Raw genomic sequence first — 15,726 nt, 5'->3', positions numbered from 1 at the left:
TATCTTAGAGTGACAAAAGCCATCCTTGACAGGGCATGGAGATTGCTTTCGGGGGAGCCAACAGCTAGAGGCAAACTTTCCTCTTTGCTAGACCTTTACTGAGAAAGCCACATGAGAAATGTTTTTTAAAAACCTCAAGAGGTGAGGTTGGGAGGTGAAGGCCGAAGGCTAATTAGTTTTTAACAGATGTAGCCCTCTTAGAAACATGAATGATCAAGGAAATCCTGCCATATACTCTCTTAGTCGTGTTACCGCCCTGTACTGGTCATCCACTGACACTCAAAGTGATGACACAGAAGGCAAGGGAAAGATAGAGGCACACGTAATTCCCTTTCCTTTCAGTTATTCTCATCCATCAGCAAGCCACAGGTAGGGAGATTTGGTAGAGTGTGCTCATATCAAGAAGTAAAACAGGACTTTCCTGCTGGTGCTGTGGTTGAGAATCCACCTGCCAATGCAGGGGACACGGGTTCGAGCCCTGGTCCGGGAAGATCCCACACGCCGCGGAGCAACTAAGCCCGTGTGCCACAACTACTGAAGCCTGAGCGCCCAGAGCCCGTGCTCTGCAGCAAGAGAAGCCACCGCAATGAGAAGCCCGCGCACCACAATGAAGAGTAGCCCCCGGCTTGTCGCAACTAGATGAAGCCTGCGCGCAGCAACGAAGACCCAACGCAGCCAAAATAAATAAAGAAATAAATTTATTTAAAAAAAAAAGAAGTAAAACAAAAACTACCGAGTTAGTTTTGTGCAACATTTCTACTTTTCTGTTCAGAATGAAATATATATACATGTGTAACCTACGAAACACAATTGTGTGATTTCGGCAATTCCTCATATGAGTTACATGCTCTTATATTTGCATGTAAAACCCACGTTGCACAATATATAAATGATTGGTAACATTCATGTTAATAATTGAAAAATTTAGTTTTTCATTACTTAGAATGGCATTCAATAGCATATAAAAGACATGTTGACAGAGAGACAAGAAGAAAGGGAAAATCTTTACATTTTAGTACCTTTATGAGCACTTTTATTCTGCTTTTTGAACAAGGGGCCTGCATTTTCATTCTGGAATGGGTACCAAAAATTCAGTAGCTGGCCCTGCATAATTCGTATCCTTTAATATCCAACAGATTTGAGAGTCTCTCCCGGCCTTCCACATTGGAACTGCTATCACCAAACCTGTGTTCCGGCAACGACTGAGTGGCGCACCCTGTGACACAGCTATGGGACACGGCTACTCTTGACTCGTGCTCATCTGAGCGTCCACTGCCACAAAAAGTACCACCATCCCTCATCCTTGCAATTGAAGAGACTCTTCCCTAGAAAGTGGCTATTGATAGCAAGGTTTTACTCAAGCTTTGCAAGGAAATAGAGGACAGGGCTTGGGAGGGAACTGCTGTCTCCTACCCTCTGGTGGAGCACAGTAAGGCACTCTGTCACCAGCCTTCTGCCACTCCTCTTAGGTAGCAGCGCAGACAGTAATGAAAGGACACCTGCCGCAAAGGTGATGCCTTTTCCTCTTCAGTTCAGCCCATTTACTTGGCAGTAATACCCACAGGCCCCACTTGGCATTTGGGACAGGCCAGAATTTCCTGCCTGTGTCCCAGCCTTAGGTGATCATATCAAAATTGCTCTCTGCAAGGGCTGGCTCAATCCAGAAAGAAGACATGCAAAGGCCACTCAAAGGAACCAAGGGGTGGTAGGCAGCCCCAAGCTAGTATTTTAATTACAGGCTGTGATGGAAACCTGGTCATCCAGGTGCTTCTCATTTTCACAGGCTGGCTGTTCCTGTGATTCCAAATGGACTCTGTGACCCACCTCATGTACATCCCCAGGGGCTACATAAAAGCTCAGGAGAAGACAGAACCCACCCCGTCCAGCAGCTAACCTGCTGTCTATAGCTCCGCCTGAATGTGCATGTCCCAAATCTGCTGGAATCAAGTGGCCCAAGGAACTTCAGATAATTACAATCCCTTCAGATACCTTGGCCTGCTGGACAAATACGCCAAGTGTATCAGGGAGTTGTCCTAGAATTATGGCCAGATTAAGTCCACCAGCAAAGTTTCAAAAGCAAATGTGCAGGGAAAATGAAACCACCACCAATAAGGGAGAAGTCTGCTAAGCACAGTTCTGTGTGCCATATGCTAAGTTAGATCTGGAAGGATGGTGTCATTTCAGAGCTCTCCTGTTAAAAGCCCTTCCATCAGCTCTGCAAACTTACCTTCCAGCTGGGAGCAGTGATTATTAACTCAGCGGAGAGGTGCTTTGTCAGATTTGAAAGAAAACAAATCTGCTTCAATGAAGGGAATAAACAGCCCCTAATGTTCAGCCTGGGAAGCTTCTGCGTTGACATGACATAATTACCTTCCATTTCATGTAATGATACTATCACATTTACTTTGTTCCTCCAATTCCAAAATTATAATATACCTCCCTCCCTTGACCGGGTGCTTGGGATCCGAAGGAACTCATTTACCTAAATGGCATTTGCTCTTGCAATGAGGCAATTATTTGCATTTTATGCAGAATTCACTGTGTGCACTTGGAAGTGAAACATTTTATCTGAGAATTCTTCATCAAAAACACCAAAAATGAGGCAGACTGCCTCTTCTCTAATATAATGCTAGTTCTTAACTCTTTGGATATTTAAAACCACACAAAATAACAAAGCAACCCACCTCAAATAGATCTCTCCTATTGCCTTTACTGTCACAACTGTTGATTTCTACAACGATGCTCTGCGTTCTATTACCAGAAACAAAGGGTAACAACTTGAGTAACCTCTCAGATTCGTTTGTCCTTTGTTGAATGTGAGTTAAAAATGTAAGCTTGATAAAGCAGGAAACTGACATCTGCTTCAAATATGAAATTAACCCAGGGGTTAGGTGGTACAACCACAATACCCACATCCAACTTTATAACTTAACTCTTCTTGACTTTTTAAAAAATTTTTACAGAAGGAAAAGTTCAAGGGCACTCATCACAGAATTACTGATTACTGGACTCATCCACAGAATAACAGTAAGACTCTCTTATGAAATCTTGGGGTAAAAATCAAGAAAAAAGTAGCAAAGACTAGGCCCTAGAACTACCAAACAATATTTGAAAATAATCAATTGCTTCTTTCGTCTTTGGACATTTCAGTTGGACTAGATAAAGCCTGGAGGGAATACTTAGAGGCTCACACTTTAGGATGACGTAAGGTTTTGTCATTTGTAATTTTCGTGATGACAGAATCCTGTCACGTTGACTTGACTGTCTTCTGGTTAATAAAAAGGCACATACAGTGCTTGTATTTCTTCAGATTATTCTTTTCTGGAGATAGATGAGCCAAAAACACATTTCACATTGGCCACTGAACTGACGGGCAGATAGCAATGGCTAAACATCTCCCAAAACAAAGTGGAAGTTTCCACATCTCATTACTAATCCCCAATATTCAGGTTTCAGAACTGAACTCTTCTGCATTAAGAAGATAGTGACTTGGTTCAACTGCCCCCCGTGGGAACTGCTGGTAGAATAAGCGAACAGTGCGTCTTGTCCAATACGCTCGCAGGACTACATTTGTGGACTTACAGGGTGAAAGTAGCCAGAAAACCAGCAGGCCAAAAAAGACAAAAACCAAAAAAGCCTCTTCATTTTCGAGCTTGACAAACGAGGACATGTGGTTGGGAAATGACCCTTCAGCCTCCGCTCCCACTATCCACCCCCATCCCTTTCCCCAGACTCCAACGTGGCTCATCTTAATCATGTATTTTGCCAGCTAGTGTTTTGATATTTATTTTGCTCACGTTTAAATTTTTCTTCAATCTACAAAAACCGAATTTCCAGATTTACGAAGCACATTATTTTTGCATTAACTCTACCCATCTCCACAGTTAAGTAAGCATGTATTACTCCACCGAACTCAAAAACGGAAAATAAGGAACTCACGGCACTCCCTATTCTCTGACTACGAAACATACTATGTGTCTATAAAGAGCTTAAAAAAGACATCGCTTGGTTGAGAATAATGGTTAGTAGTGGTAGTGTGCGGCCCGTGGCAACGGCCTGCATCCTCACACCCACTCCCAAAGGATAGGATTGTTTCCTCCTTGGGGCCTTCCCCTGTATCTACAGCATATTGTATTATTTCATATATCACTTCCACCACACTCTAAGATCCTGCAAGGTAAGACTGTATCTTGCTCATTTTGGTAACTTCATCACTTAGCAGTGCTCAGTAAATGTCGGGGGGAACACACGTTAGGTGTAACCAAGGAGTGCTTTTGCGCATGACCAGACAACCAGGCTGCCCAGGCCATTTCTAAGGATGCGGAGGAGGGGAGGGTATGGCAGACACAGGTGGAGATGAGCAGAGCTGAGCATACATTGATTGGGCTGGGGAATCCTAGGGGTGGTGATCAAAGCTTCCGTAACAGAGCCAAAAGAACCGAGGCCTTTGAGTCTGACGGTGTGGTGCAAACACGGGTCTGACTACCCATGAGGACATGGAGATACCAGCCTCTGTGAACCTCAGCTTCTTCTTCAAGAAGGAGATTCCTCTATGTGCTTTATCTACCTCACAGGACAGTTGTCAAGATTAAATGCAAGCTTACGTCTTGCAAGAATTTTCTAAACGTTGGTAGCGTGATATATAGTTACCTTATGTTATCTAAATCAGAACACTCTGAGAGTAAAGGGAGATGCCACCAGTAATTATGTGAGAACAACACCCCTAAACCAGGACCCTCCTGGGCAAAGCTGGTTGTACGGTCACTGGTCTGTCCATCCATCTCTATCTATATTCTATATCCATTGATATCTATATCTACAACTCTGTATATTTATAGCCATCTATATCTGTATCAATATCTCTGTAATTATACTCCATAACTTTATCTACATCTGTATCTCTTCTCATATCTACAACTATATCTATATCCACCTCCATCTATTATTTATTGATGCTATTATTATAAGAACCATCTCAGAGTACCTCACTTTCTCTATTTCTCTTAATTTCTCTGGCCGTCCACTGCTCCCTCTATTAGCCATTTCTCACCAGGACGCTCTCTTTCCCGAGACTCTTCTCTTGGTAGTTTCTCTCTTCCCATCTGCTTCTCTCCCTTCCCTTCTTCTGCTCTCTTAACTGGTAATAATAAGGACCAAGAAATTTTCATTTTGTATCTGTCATGTTTCTTACACAATGTTCTTTGCTCCTCAAAAAACTGTAATTTGTATTTCTCTAAGAATACCAACAAAACTTGTCCTTTCTTAACGGAGAATCCAGTGTATTTGAACGAGCAGTAGTTTGCGACTTGGTACATGTGTGTAAACTTTGGGAAAGCCTTTTGATTAGTCTGAGATTCAGTTTTAGCATCTAGAAAATGGGGTAATTATTCCGCATTAATGCAAAAAAAGTGCTTCAGAGCAGCCACAGTAGCTGTTCATTAGAATCAGCTGAGGAGTTTCTGAAACTCTATTCCTAGGCTCTATCCCAGATCCAGTGCTATGGACCGAATGTTTGTGTTCCCCCAAATTCTTATGTTAAAACCCTAATCCCCAATGTGACGGTATTAGGAGATGGGGCCTTTTGGGAGGTAATTAGGTCATGAGAGTGGAGCCCTGATAACGAGATTAGTATTTTTATAAGAAGAGACACAGAGAGGTGATTTCTCTTCTCCTATCCTCTCTCTATGTGAGGATAAAGCAAGAAGGCAGCTCTCTCCAAGCCAAGAAGAGGGCCCTCACCAAGAAGCCGACCACGCTAGCACCGTGATCTTGGACTTCACATCCTCCAGATCTGTGAGAAATAAATTTCTGTGTTTAAGCCACCAGTCTCTGGTATTTTATTATAGCAGCCCAAATGGACTGAGACACCCAGGCATCACGATATTTTACTGCTCCTTGGGCTATTCCAATGTGTAGCCAAGGTTGAGAATCACTAGTCTGCAGACTATACAAAATCATACAAATGTACATTATCATGTGTATAATGGCATTTAAAAAATTTTTAACCCTATGGATTAGTAACTCAATAGAAGACAGATTATCCAGCCCTACTCTAAATAACTGGGGATAGGAAAGGAAAGATGAAATTTGAACACACTTTGAACTACCCTGGGTCATATTCTGAAAGATTCATAACAATAGAATTATCTCATTATCAACTCCGACACTCTAACTTTGAACAGGTGAACCCTGGTTCCTCCCATAGCTTTGTCCATCACTTAAAAGTAGCTGTACCTCCATCAGAAAGAATTGTCTGATGTGAGTTATCATTTAGCTCTTAAGACAAGATAAAAAAAGAAGACATCTCTTTCAAAGAGAAAATGTAAGAGTGGGAAATTAAATGCAAAGATGCTAATTACCAACCACAGATTAGTTTCCAAATTGTTCTTTTAACTTCTAAAACTAATGAGTAGAGATATACTCCATACCGCAAACCAGGCTCCCTGGAAACTTTGGTAATTAGAGTATCTCTTTGTAACGGACATCGCTCAATAGGTAAGAGAAAAAATCAGAATGATTCTCATTATTTATAAAACTCATTAGTGACAAAGAAACAACAAGCACTTGTACCAGAAGTACCATTCTTGACATCTTAAAACAGTGTCTCTGACAGGACTGTGGAAATTTACTTTTCAAGTAAAAAAGCTCCACGGATTTAAAAAAGTGACACCAGTGACTTTGGTTTTAAAACTTGCTGTTTAGTAATCAGTGCAGGTTTCTCTATGAAGTTGCTGATCTGCTCTTTCATGTTGCAACAGCTGGCATCCGGCCAGTGTAAATGTTAAATTGACACCTGGGCTGGCCCTTAAAAATGCCAATGACATTGATGGAAATGCATACCTGTAGAGCTAGCTGGGGATCCCAGAATCTCTAAACAATAGGCCATAGTTTGGGTTTCTGGCTATTGATCAAATGGCTTGGAATACACAGGAACCTCAATCCAACCAGGGACAAGGAAAAATCCATCTTAATCAGAGAAGACTGAGCTGTACCTTCCTAAATTCATAATCCATGTCTTTTAAAACTACATTTCTTTGGCAGAAATTTTTATTGTTTTGAGTTAAAGCATCTAGGCCACCTCAACTGTGCCAATTACGTAAATTCATAACCATGTTACAAAACAGATGGCACAATATAATATCAAATAATATCATCTTTCTACCATTATGAGGGACTTAGGCAAACTATTAAAATTAATGAATCAGGGCTTCCCTGGTGGCACAGTGGCTAAGAATCTGCCTGCCAATGCAAGGGACACGGGTTCGAGCCCTGGCCCGGGAAGATCTCACATGCCGTGGAGCAACTAAGCCCGTGCCCCACAACTACTGAGCCTGCTCTCTAGAGCCCGCAAGCCACAACTACTGAGCCCACGTGCCACAACTACTGAAGCCTGCACGCCTAGAGCCCGTGCTCTGCAACAAGAGAAGCCACCACAATGAGAAGCCCACGCACCGCAGTGAAGAGTAGTCCCTGCTCACCGCAACTAGAGAAAGCCCGCACACAGTAACGAAGACTCAACGCAGCCAAAAATAAATAAATTAATTAAAAATAACAATAATAAAGTAAAATTAACGAATCAGAATCTAGGATGTAAACAAACCGTTGGCCTTTCTTCGTGTCTTTGAGCTTTCTGAGAGATTCCGTCCCCACTGCCAAGATTTCCACCATAATTTCTCTATGAGCACATCCTCAGGAAAGCCTTGAAGAGCCAGAGGGTCACTTCACACAGGCTCCCTGGAGTGGATCAGATTCAAGGTCAACTTTAATCTTTTCAGGATGGACCCAGGAAACAAGCCCCTCAGCCACCAACTGTACTCTTAAGAGAGGTCCTCTCCCCTCTGCAAATCTAGGAATGGGAGAGATCTGGGCTGCAGAGACTAGGAAACCACTGACAACACTCACGTGAGTTTTTCCCTAGCTACTTTCCAACAGCCCTAATTTAGAGGTGCTGGGCTGTCCAAAAGACCAAATACTCAAAAATCAATCTTGGCAGATACTTCTATTTTTATAAAAATGATCCCCTACATCACATAGATCCTATATTTGCTAATCAGTCCATAGTCAGCCTGGTTGGAACAAAGAATCAAGCCTGTGGTATTGAAAGATTTTTCCCCCCTTGGCCTCCAACCTCTGCTCACTTGTATCAGGGTAGGCCAACCATGCTTCCTGATTTCAAATCTGTTTCACTAACTTCTCATAATTAAGAATATTTCACTTTGGAGAAGCAAACAGTGTGAACTCTTGCTGTTTTGAGAGGTGCAATATAAGCACTTTTTTCATACAACTGCAAAAAACCAGAGCACTGCAGCCTCTGTGAAAAAGACTTTGGTCATTCTCGAAAAAAGTAAACATCAAAGTACCGTATGACCCAGCAATTCCACTGCCAGGTATATACCCAAAAGAATTAAAAGCAGGGATGCAAACAGATACTTGTATACCAACGTTCACAGCAGCATTATTCACAAGAGCAAAAAGGTGGAAACAACTCAAATGTCCCCTGACAGATAAATGGATTAAGAAAAGTAATCTATCCACACAATGAAATATTATTCAGCCTTAAAAGGAATGAAATTCATAGATGTTCTACAACATGGATGAACCTTGAGGACATTATGCTAAGTAAAATAAGCCAGATAAAAAAGTACAAATACTGTATGATTTCACTTATATGAGGTACCAGGTGCTGGAGGGAGGGGGAGTGGGAAACTCTTGTTTAATAGAGACAGAGTTTCTGTTGCATAAGATGAAAAAGGTCTGGAAGATGAAAGTGGTGAGAGTTACAAAACATTGTGAATGTACTTAATGTCACTGAATTGTATACCTAAAGGCAGTTAAGATGGTACATAAAATTTACCGTTACATACAATAGAACCATTATATATATAACATAAATAACATAACCGTTATGTAATATATATTTTACCACAATTAAAAAAAAAAGAGCACCACAAAAAATCCAAAACCTCAGCCAATGTTAGTGGGACCAATTTATAGTACAACCTGTAAAGCACATAATCCTTTCAGCTGATTTTTCTAGTTGCAGATGAGCCAGCAACATTCCTGTCTTAACCATTTCTACAAGGCTTTCCAAATGACCCTCCTCCATGTCAAACTTTAGTTACTAGCCTCGGACAATCAGTACAACTGGCCCAGGATTCAATAACATACATGTTTGCTCTGGCCCAGGAGTACCTGATACCCTGGGAATTCTGAGCCTAAGATGGCGCGTGTCCAAGAACAAAGCAACCTCATGTCACAAGATATGGAAGGCCCAGGGGATCACCTGCTTGAGTCATGGCCTCCAAGTGCCTAGGAGTCCTCAGTTTAAGTATGCTAATTCTCCTGAGCCAAGGGTCAAAACAGAGACATCCCCAAAGCCAAAGATTAAACTATTTATGCCGAGTGTTCAACCTACTTGATGAAGCAGTCTCGTCCATCCCGGTTTGCCGTCATCTCCCATCCATAGGGCGGCACCTGGTTCAAGCCCCAGGTTCCCGAGGGAGGTGGCCAGCCTGAAGACTTTGTCCTGTGGCTGGAAAAAAGAAAAGCAAGGCATCATTACACCTGACTCCGGAACACTTCTTCTGAGACAAACCCCAGAAGGGGCACAGGACTTGCTCGTCTCCGTTACGGGCTGTGTCCTCAGCTGACAAAATGAACGATTAGAATGTTTTTGTGTCAGGTGGCACGCTCAGTATCTTTCTTTATAGTATCCTGCAAGCTGTTCCCAGCTGCCCTGTGAGCTAAGTATACTCATCTCGTTTTACAGATGAGGAGACGATGAATGGCTCACAAAGCTTAGGTAACTTTCCTGAGGACACACAAGCCAATTCTGAACAAACGTTTAGCACGCTTTCCACGACACTAGGCATTCCTGGGACCAGACATTAGGACGGTTTGGCATATAAACAGATATCACACCACAATACAAATGCACAAATGAAAATAGATTCCTGTTTTTATGGATCTTAAACAAATAACCCCAAGCCTCAGTTTTCTGGACTCCTGTGACCAAAATACAAAATTTCCACTCATATTAACCATACTCCAGTCAAGGTGACTGGTCATAAAACCTTAGACAAACTCTCCATTTATGTGGCAATGAAAATCCACACATTAACTTTTACAGTTTCTAGTCCACACCTGAAATGTGACTCGTCAGCAACATGAAAGGGTAGGTTACGGAGAATTTTCTAGAAGCCTTTCCAAGAACAAGAGGAAAAAGGGAGTGACTTCACGTGACAAGCAGCTGAGATGGGCAGTGTTGCACAGTGACAATTCCCATCCAGAGGCCTAAGCCCAGTTTCTGGAACATTGCTGAATCATGGCCGCTCCTCTGCTGCCTGGGACCTGCAGAAATTCCACTGTTCTCTCATGAACATCAAAGACTCCTTCAAAGCTCAACCGTGGGAAGGAAATACATGCTGTCATTTTAGGATCAACCAACATCCTTCGTCATTTGTCCTTTGGCTCCAGGTGAAGTTCCCCACTCTGGATGGCCTGTTAGATGTTCTAGGTGGTTCCAAATTGCAGACAGGAACCAAAGTGTATATGTGTGTGTTCGGGGAGCAGTGAGGACACTTCCAGGGCCTCACAGTCAGCATCTCAATAGTGAACCTGGGAGCCCTTAGAAAGAGGCGCCCCACCCCCTGCACCAGGCATAAGACACACAGCTTGTACAACTGTCCATGGCAGCCCTCCTGCAGCAAACATCCAAATCAGGGGTGTCAACCTGTCTGTGAGGAGGGGAGGCTTTGAACTTCCCAGGATGCAGGGCATTCCACCCCCGACCTCCACCCTCACCCAACTCACACAGCTGACCATGAACCGATGCTTCTCCTCAACGGAAACCAGCCCCACTTCCTGTAAGTTTTCTGCAGAGGAACTAGTTTGCAGAATTTTAATGACCTTCGTTGCCTTTCTTTAACTTCCTTTCAGTTTTCCCACACCCTTCAGAAAGCGTGGGGAGCAAAAGAGTTCACAAATTTAACACAGGTCCCGCCAACTTAGAGGCCCACCACAGGGCTAATTCCCACCCGTGGACTATTACACGAACAGACATGCCAAGTTTTTGTTCCTCTTCTCTACACCCAAGCCAGCAGTGGCAGTTTCCCCTGGTGGTGTTTGAAGAGCGAGCTGCTTGCCTGCAGTGAGAGCCCATGGCTTGGTCCCCCTGAGGTTCTACCAAAAGCCCGCCAATTTCTCCACAGCAGCAGAGGATGCATTCGGACCAAGCCCTTCGAGGTATGAACACAGTGTATACTGTTGTTAAAAAGTTTTGCAAAAGCAAAAGCAAAGCTACAGTAAGAGATGACGCACAGAACATTCCTGTAAGTGAAAAGAGGCCTATATAGAGAATGCAACAATTTATTCCGGATTACTAAATTACGTCCAGTATCAGAATGTTCATCTTTCCCAGAGGGGGCGAACTTATTAAAAACAAATAAACTGTCTACTTTTCTTTTCTCTTTTCTTTCCTTTCATTCTCTTTTTTCCCCCTGAAGTCTAAATCACTAAAAGAAAGAGGCTGGCTTCCTAATATAATTTACATGTAAAATACAGGGTTATAATAATGAGCAAGAGGGAGCCTGAATTTTATAATAAACTACATTCTGTGCCGTAAGGTGTGTTCAGGAAATAGTAAAAAAAAAAAACCCAATAGTTCAGCGAGATGTTTTCAAATAAAGCCTTTTGTCATAAAACACCAAATACAGTGCTAATACTGGAAAAAACACTCATTGAGTTAATTAGGGGCAAGGGACATCAACTGATATAAAACAAATCATTGAATAATTAGAATCAGACACGACTACATGTTTACCTGTTAATGTGTTGACATATAATACATGGGTCGGAATGACATTCATAGAACTTAGCAAATTAAAATTAAAAGCAAATTAAAGTGCCAGTAGGAAAAAAAAACCCCCAAAACCTCTTTTCTAAGTATCTGACCATATATCCTCAAATCAACGACGAAGGTCAAAATTAAGGAGGGGTTTGGCTCCTATGTCTCTGTGGTGTGGTTACTGGGAAGTCCACCCCAATATACAACCTTGGAAGCAGGCAGTTGCTCTCCACTGGGAAGATGCTCCGGGGACCTCCTTTCCTGGTTCCCATCTCTGTGGCTGCACCAAACTGTCTACCACTCCCAATTGCCCCCCACCCCAGTGCAACGGAAAGACAGTTTTTTCCTACCAGGAGTGCAAAGACCTGGCCCCTGGAGAGCAGCGGCAGGGCCAGTGCACATAAATGTGGAGTCTTCTGGGCCTTTTGCTTTAGAGCCGCCTCAGATGCAGAGATTATCCTCAGGATGGACCAGGTGCTGCTATGAAAATACAGTCCTGTGCAGAACTCCTCACTTCTGGCTGTAACACTGACCCTGTGTCCCAGTGTGAGACGCATGCCCTTTATTTCCCCCCATTTCAGAAAGAGTCCACTCTGAGTTCCTGGGCATCCTTCCCAGGGGCTGAGGCCTCTTCAGATTTCTCCTCTTTGAATGAGGTCTTACCTTTCTTGTCCAAAGACCTATTAGCCTCAAAGGTTCTCTTGACTCCCTCTGTGGAGGCTAAAGACTGTCCTGTAAATAGGAACCCTGCAGCTCTGCTCAGCTGCCGGCATGCAGGTTGGCCCCATGGAGATTATCTGAAAGGACCCCTCTAGCCTAGGGTTTGCCAGATTTAGCAACTACAAACACGGGACACCCAGTTAAATGTGAATTTCACACAAATATCAATTTTTTAGCATCAGTGTATCTCATATAATACTGAGGAATACTTACACTAAACAAATTATTCATCATTTATCTTAAATTCAAATTTAACGGGGTATCCTGTATTTTATCTACAAACCCTACTCCAGACCCTCAAATAAACGAGCACTCAGATTCTCTGGGAGTATCAAAGAGGCTAAAATATCATAGCCTAGAGTCTTTCTGATTTGTCTTTACCTTAGTAGTAGGACTGAATACTGCTACCAATGAGTCTAAAATGTGAAAAGAAGTACCCTCAGCTACTTGACTAGATTCAAAACAGACAACAACCTCCTAATATGCGTCTGGGGGTGCATGAGGATTACAAGTGGTCAAAAGCCATCATTTTCTGTATCTCCCAAATTGAGCTGACAAGAACCCATCTTGCAGTTTTTGTTAACGATTACCAGGCTCTAGAAATTATGATTCAGCAGGTCTGAATTACAACCAGGAATCCATGAGTGAGTGTGTGTGCGTGTGTGTGTGAGTGTGTGCGTGTGTGTGTTGAAACAAGTAATCCCGATGACTCTTACCTTAAAGTAGGGTTGCTAAATTCAGCAAAAAGCAAAACAAAATATAGAATGCACACTTAAATTGAATTTCAAATAATTTTTAGTATAAGTACATCCCATGCAACATTTGGGACATAGTTATACTAAAAAATAATTATTTGCTATTTATCAAAAATTCAAATTGAACCAGGCATCCTATATTTTACCTGGCAAGCATGAGGTCTGGGAAATACTAGTCCTTGCTACTCCAAGTTTGGGCTGAAGTCCAGAGGCACGGGTTTCTCCTGGGTGTCTGTGTGCAATGTAAAATCCGCATTCAGTAAACAGCCCTAGGGGGTTCATATACCCACTAAAGTCTGCTAAGTGCTGCCTAAGCAGCAAAGCCTGTGAAGCCTCACCACACACTGCAACCACATGGGGGAACTTGTAAACGACAGATGCCTGGGACCAAGGCCACGCCATTCGAGTCAGAACATGTGCGGATGAGGCCAGGCCTCAGGGATTTATAGCCCGACACGGCTGCTACTGCCCAGTCATTCTACCATTGCTTTTCGCTCACAAGACGTAGGAGAGGCAGCCTGTGGCGGTCAAGAGCACGCAAGCTGGAGCAGGAGGTTTGCCAGGCGTGGTCTGTGGACCAGTGGCGGCATCACCCATGAACCTGTTAGAAACGCAAATTCTTGGGCCCCATCCAAGACCTACTAAACCCGAAATTCTGGGGATGCGGCTGACTCAGCAATCTGGGTTTAACCAGCCCCCAGGCTACGCCGGTGCCCACTTGAGTTTGAGAACCACTGAGTTACAATCAGACTCTCTTCAATTCAGGCATTTATTTTTCATAATCTCGAGTGCGTTACTCAACCTCTCTAAACCCCTCAGTCCAGCTCCTCCTCTGTAAAATGGTGGTAATAGGACCGCATCTTGGGGTGACAAAATGCATTTTGTAAAGATTTCAGTATGCTGCCCGCCACATAGTATTATAGTATGTGCTATAAATTCTCTGCTAAGTAAATCTCTACCTAACCCTCAAGAGAATATAAGACTTGGGGTGGTTACACAAGTATAAATGGCTTCATCCATTCTCAAAACAGCAGAAGTGTGAAAGGCTCAGTCATCTACTTTCTTCCAGTCTGGCAAGAGCAGGGTAGGAAGGGGCTGAAGCAAACAGTTACACCTTCCTGTAAGTTAAGAAGTGGATGAGTTCAGCAGAAGTAGAAGCAAATATCAGAAATTCGTTTTGTTTTTTAACCAGGAATCATGTGTGTGTGTGTATCCATGGTGCCGAGGGTCAATTTCCACTTGTCTCAGGCCAGGCTTTGAGATTCCTTGCAGCTCTCATGTTCTGTGACTTCAACCTGAGATCATGGCTGTGTGAACCACTTTCAAAGGCTTAGCTCAGCCTTAAAAATAGCGACCTACATTGGCAGGGCTATTTAAGTCATCCCAGAAACTCCCAACAACTGCCTGAACTGGTTTGCAACTTTGTGTTATATTTGCAACAGATTGAAACTGTCCTGGACAAAAAAGATCTTTATATTTCATAAGAAGTGAGAGCAGCTATGAAGGGCACAGGCAAAGGTACAGAACTATTTATGCTGAGACCATTCGAGGAAGCAACCCATGGTCACTGCCTGCGTGCATGCCTCTAAATCCTGGGCCAAATCTTGATGGCAAATCTTCTCTGGGAGAAGCAGTTTATTAGAAACCACCCGCGGGCCGCTAGAAACACACCTCAGTAACAGATAAAGGGATGCTGTACGGGAGAAGGAATGTGAGGTCCGGTTCCCAACTCCCAAGTCAGACAGACTCAAATTCTGCCACTTACTAGCTTTGTGACTCTGGACTCTCAATTCTTTGGGTCTTATTTTCTTCACATGTAAAACAGAATTGGTCTCACTCAATGATTCCCTCCCGAGACACGTGGCAACATCTGGAGACACTTTTGGTCGTCATAACCAGGGGAAGTGGTACTCCTGGTATCTAGTGGGTAGAGGCCGAGGATGCCACTAAACATCCTGCAATGCACAGGATGGCCCCATCACGAATGACAAATGTGCCCCTGCTTAGCTCACAGAGTTGTCGTCAAGAATAAACCAAGTGATGAATGTACAGTTCTTAGCACGGTTCTTGTAGGTGCTCAATACACTTTAGTGGGGGAAAAAAAGCCTTCTCAATGTTTCCACTTAAAGCCTAATTACGATAAGTAGAATGCATCTTTACATCGGAGAGAATCCATCTTTACATCAGAATTCACAGTCACTTAATAGCTTCACGGCTTTGGGTGAATTACTTGGCCTTTCTGGGTTTTGGTTTTGCGTGTGAAATGGAAATAATAACATCCACCTCATGGTGATGTTATGCAGAGATGAGATACGTACAGCCCTGCAGTGCTTGACTCATTTAGAATAGTCTCATCAAATGGTATGTTGTGTTATAAGTGGCAGTCATAATAGTAATGGAAATAAC

General features: G+C 43.0%; 1 protein-coding gene across 3 annotated transcripts in view; it reads right to left on the bottom strand.

Annotated features, from left to right (window-relative positions):
* The window catches only part of FRMPD4 (FERM and PDZ domain containing 4), a gene marked incomplete at both ends in the record, with an annotated part of 745,350 nt that overhangs the window by 170,706 nt on the left and 558,918 nt on the right, over positions 1–15,726 (bottom strand). For all 3 annotated transcript variants that reach the window (XM_082681911.1, XM_082681912.1, XM_082681913.1), the window contains one exon: positions 9,416–9,532. In XM_082681911.1, the coding sequence (XP_082538037.1) occupies positions 9,416–9,532 (117 nt within the window). The remainder of the gene's footprint in view (positions 1–9,415; positions 9,533–15,726) is intronic.

Source organism: Grampus griseus, assembly GCF_964374135.1.
Source record: "Grampus griseus genome assembly, chromosome: X".
Taxonomy (NCBI): Eukaryota; Metazoa; Chordata; class Mammalia; order Artiodactyla; family Delphinidae; genus Grampus; species Grampus griseus.
This window is presented reverse-complemented; position numbering and strand designations above follow the sequence as displayed.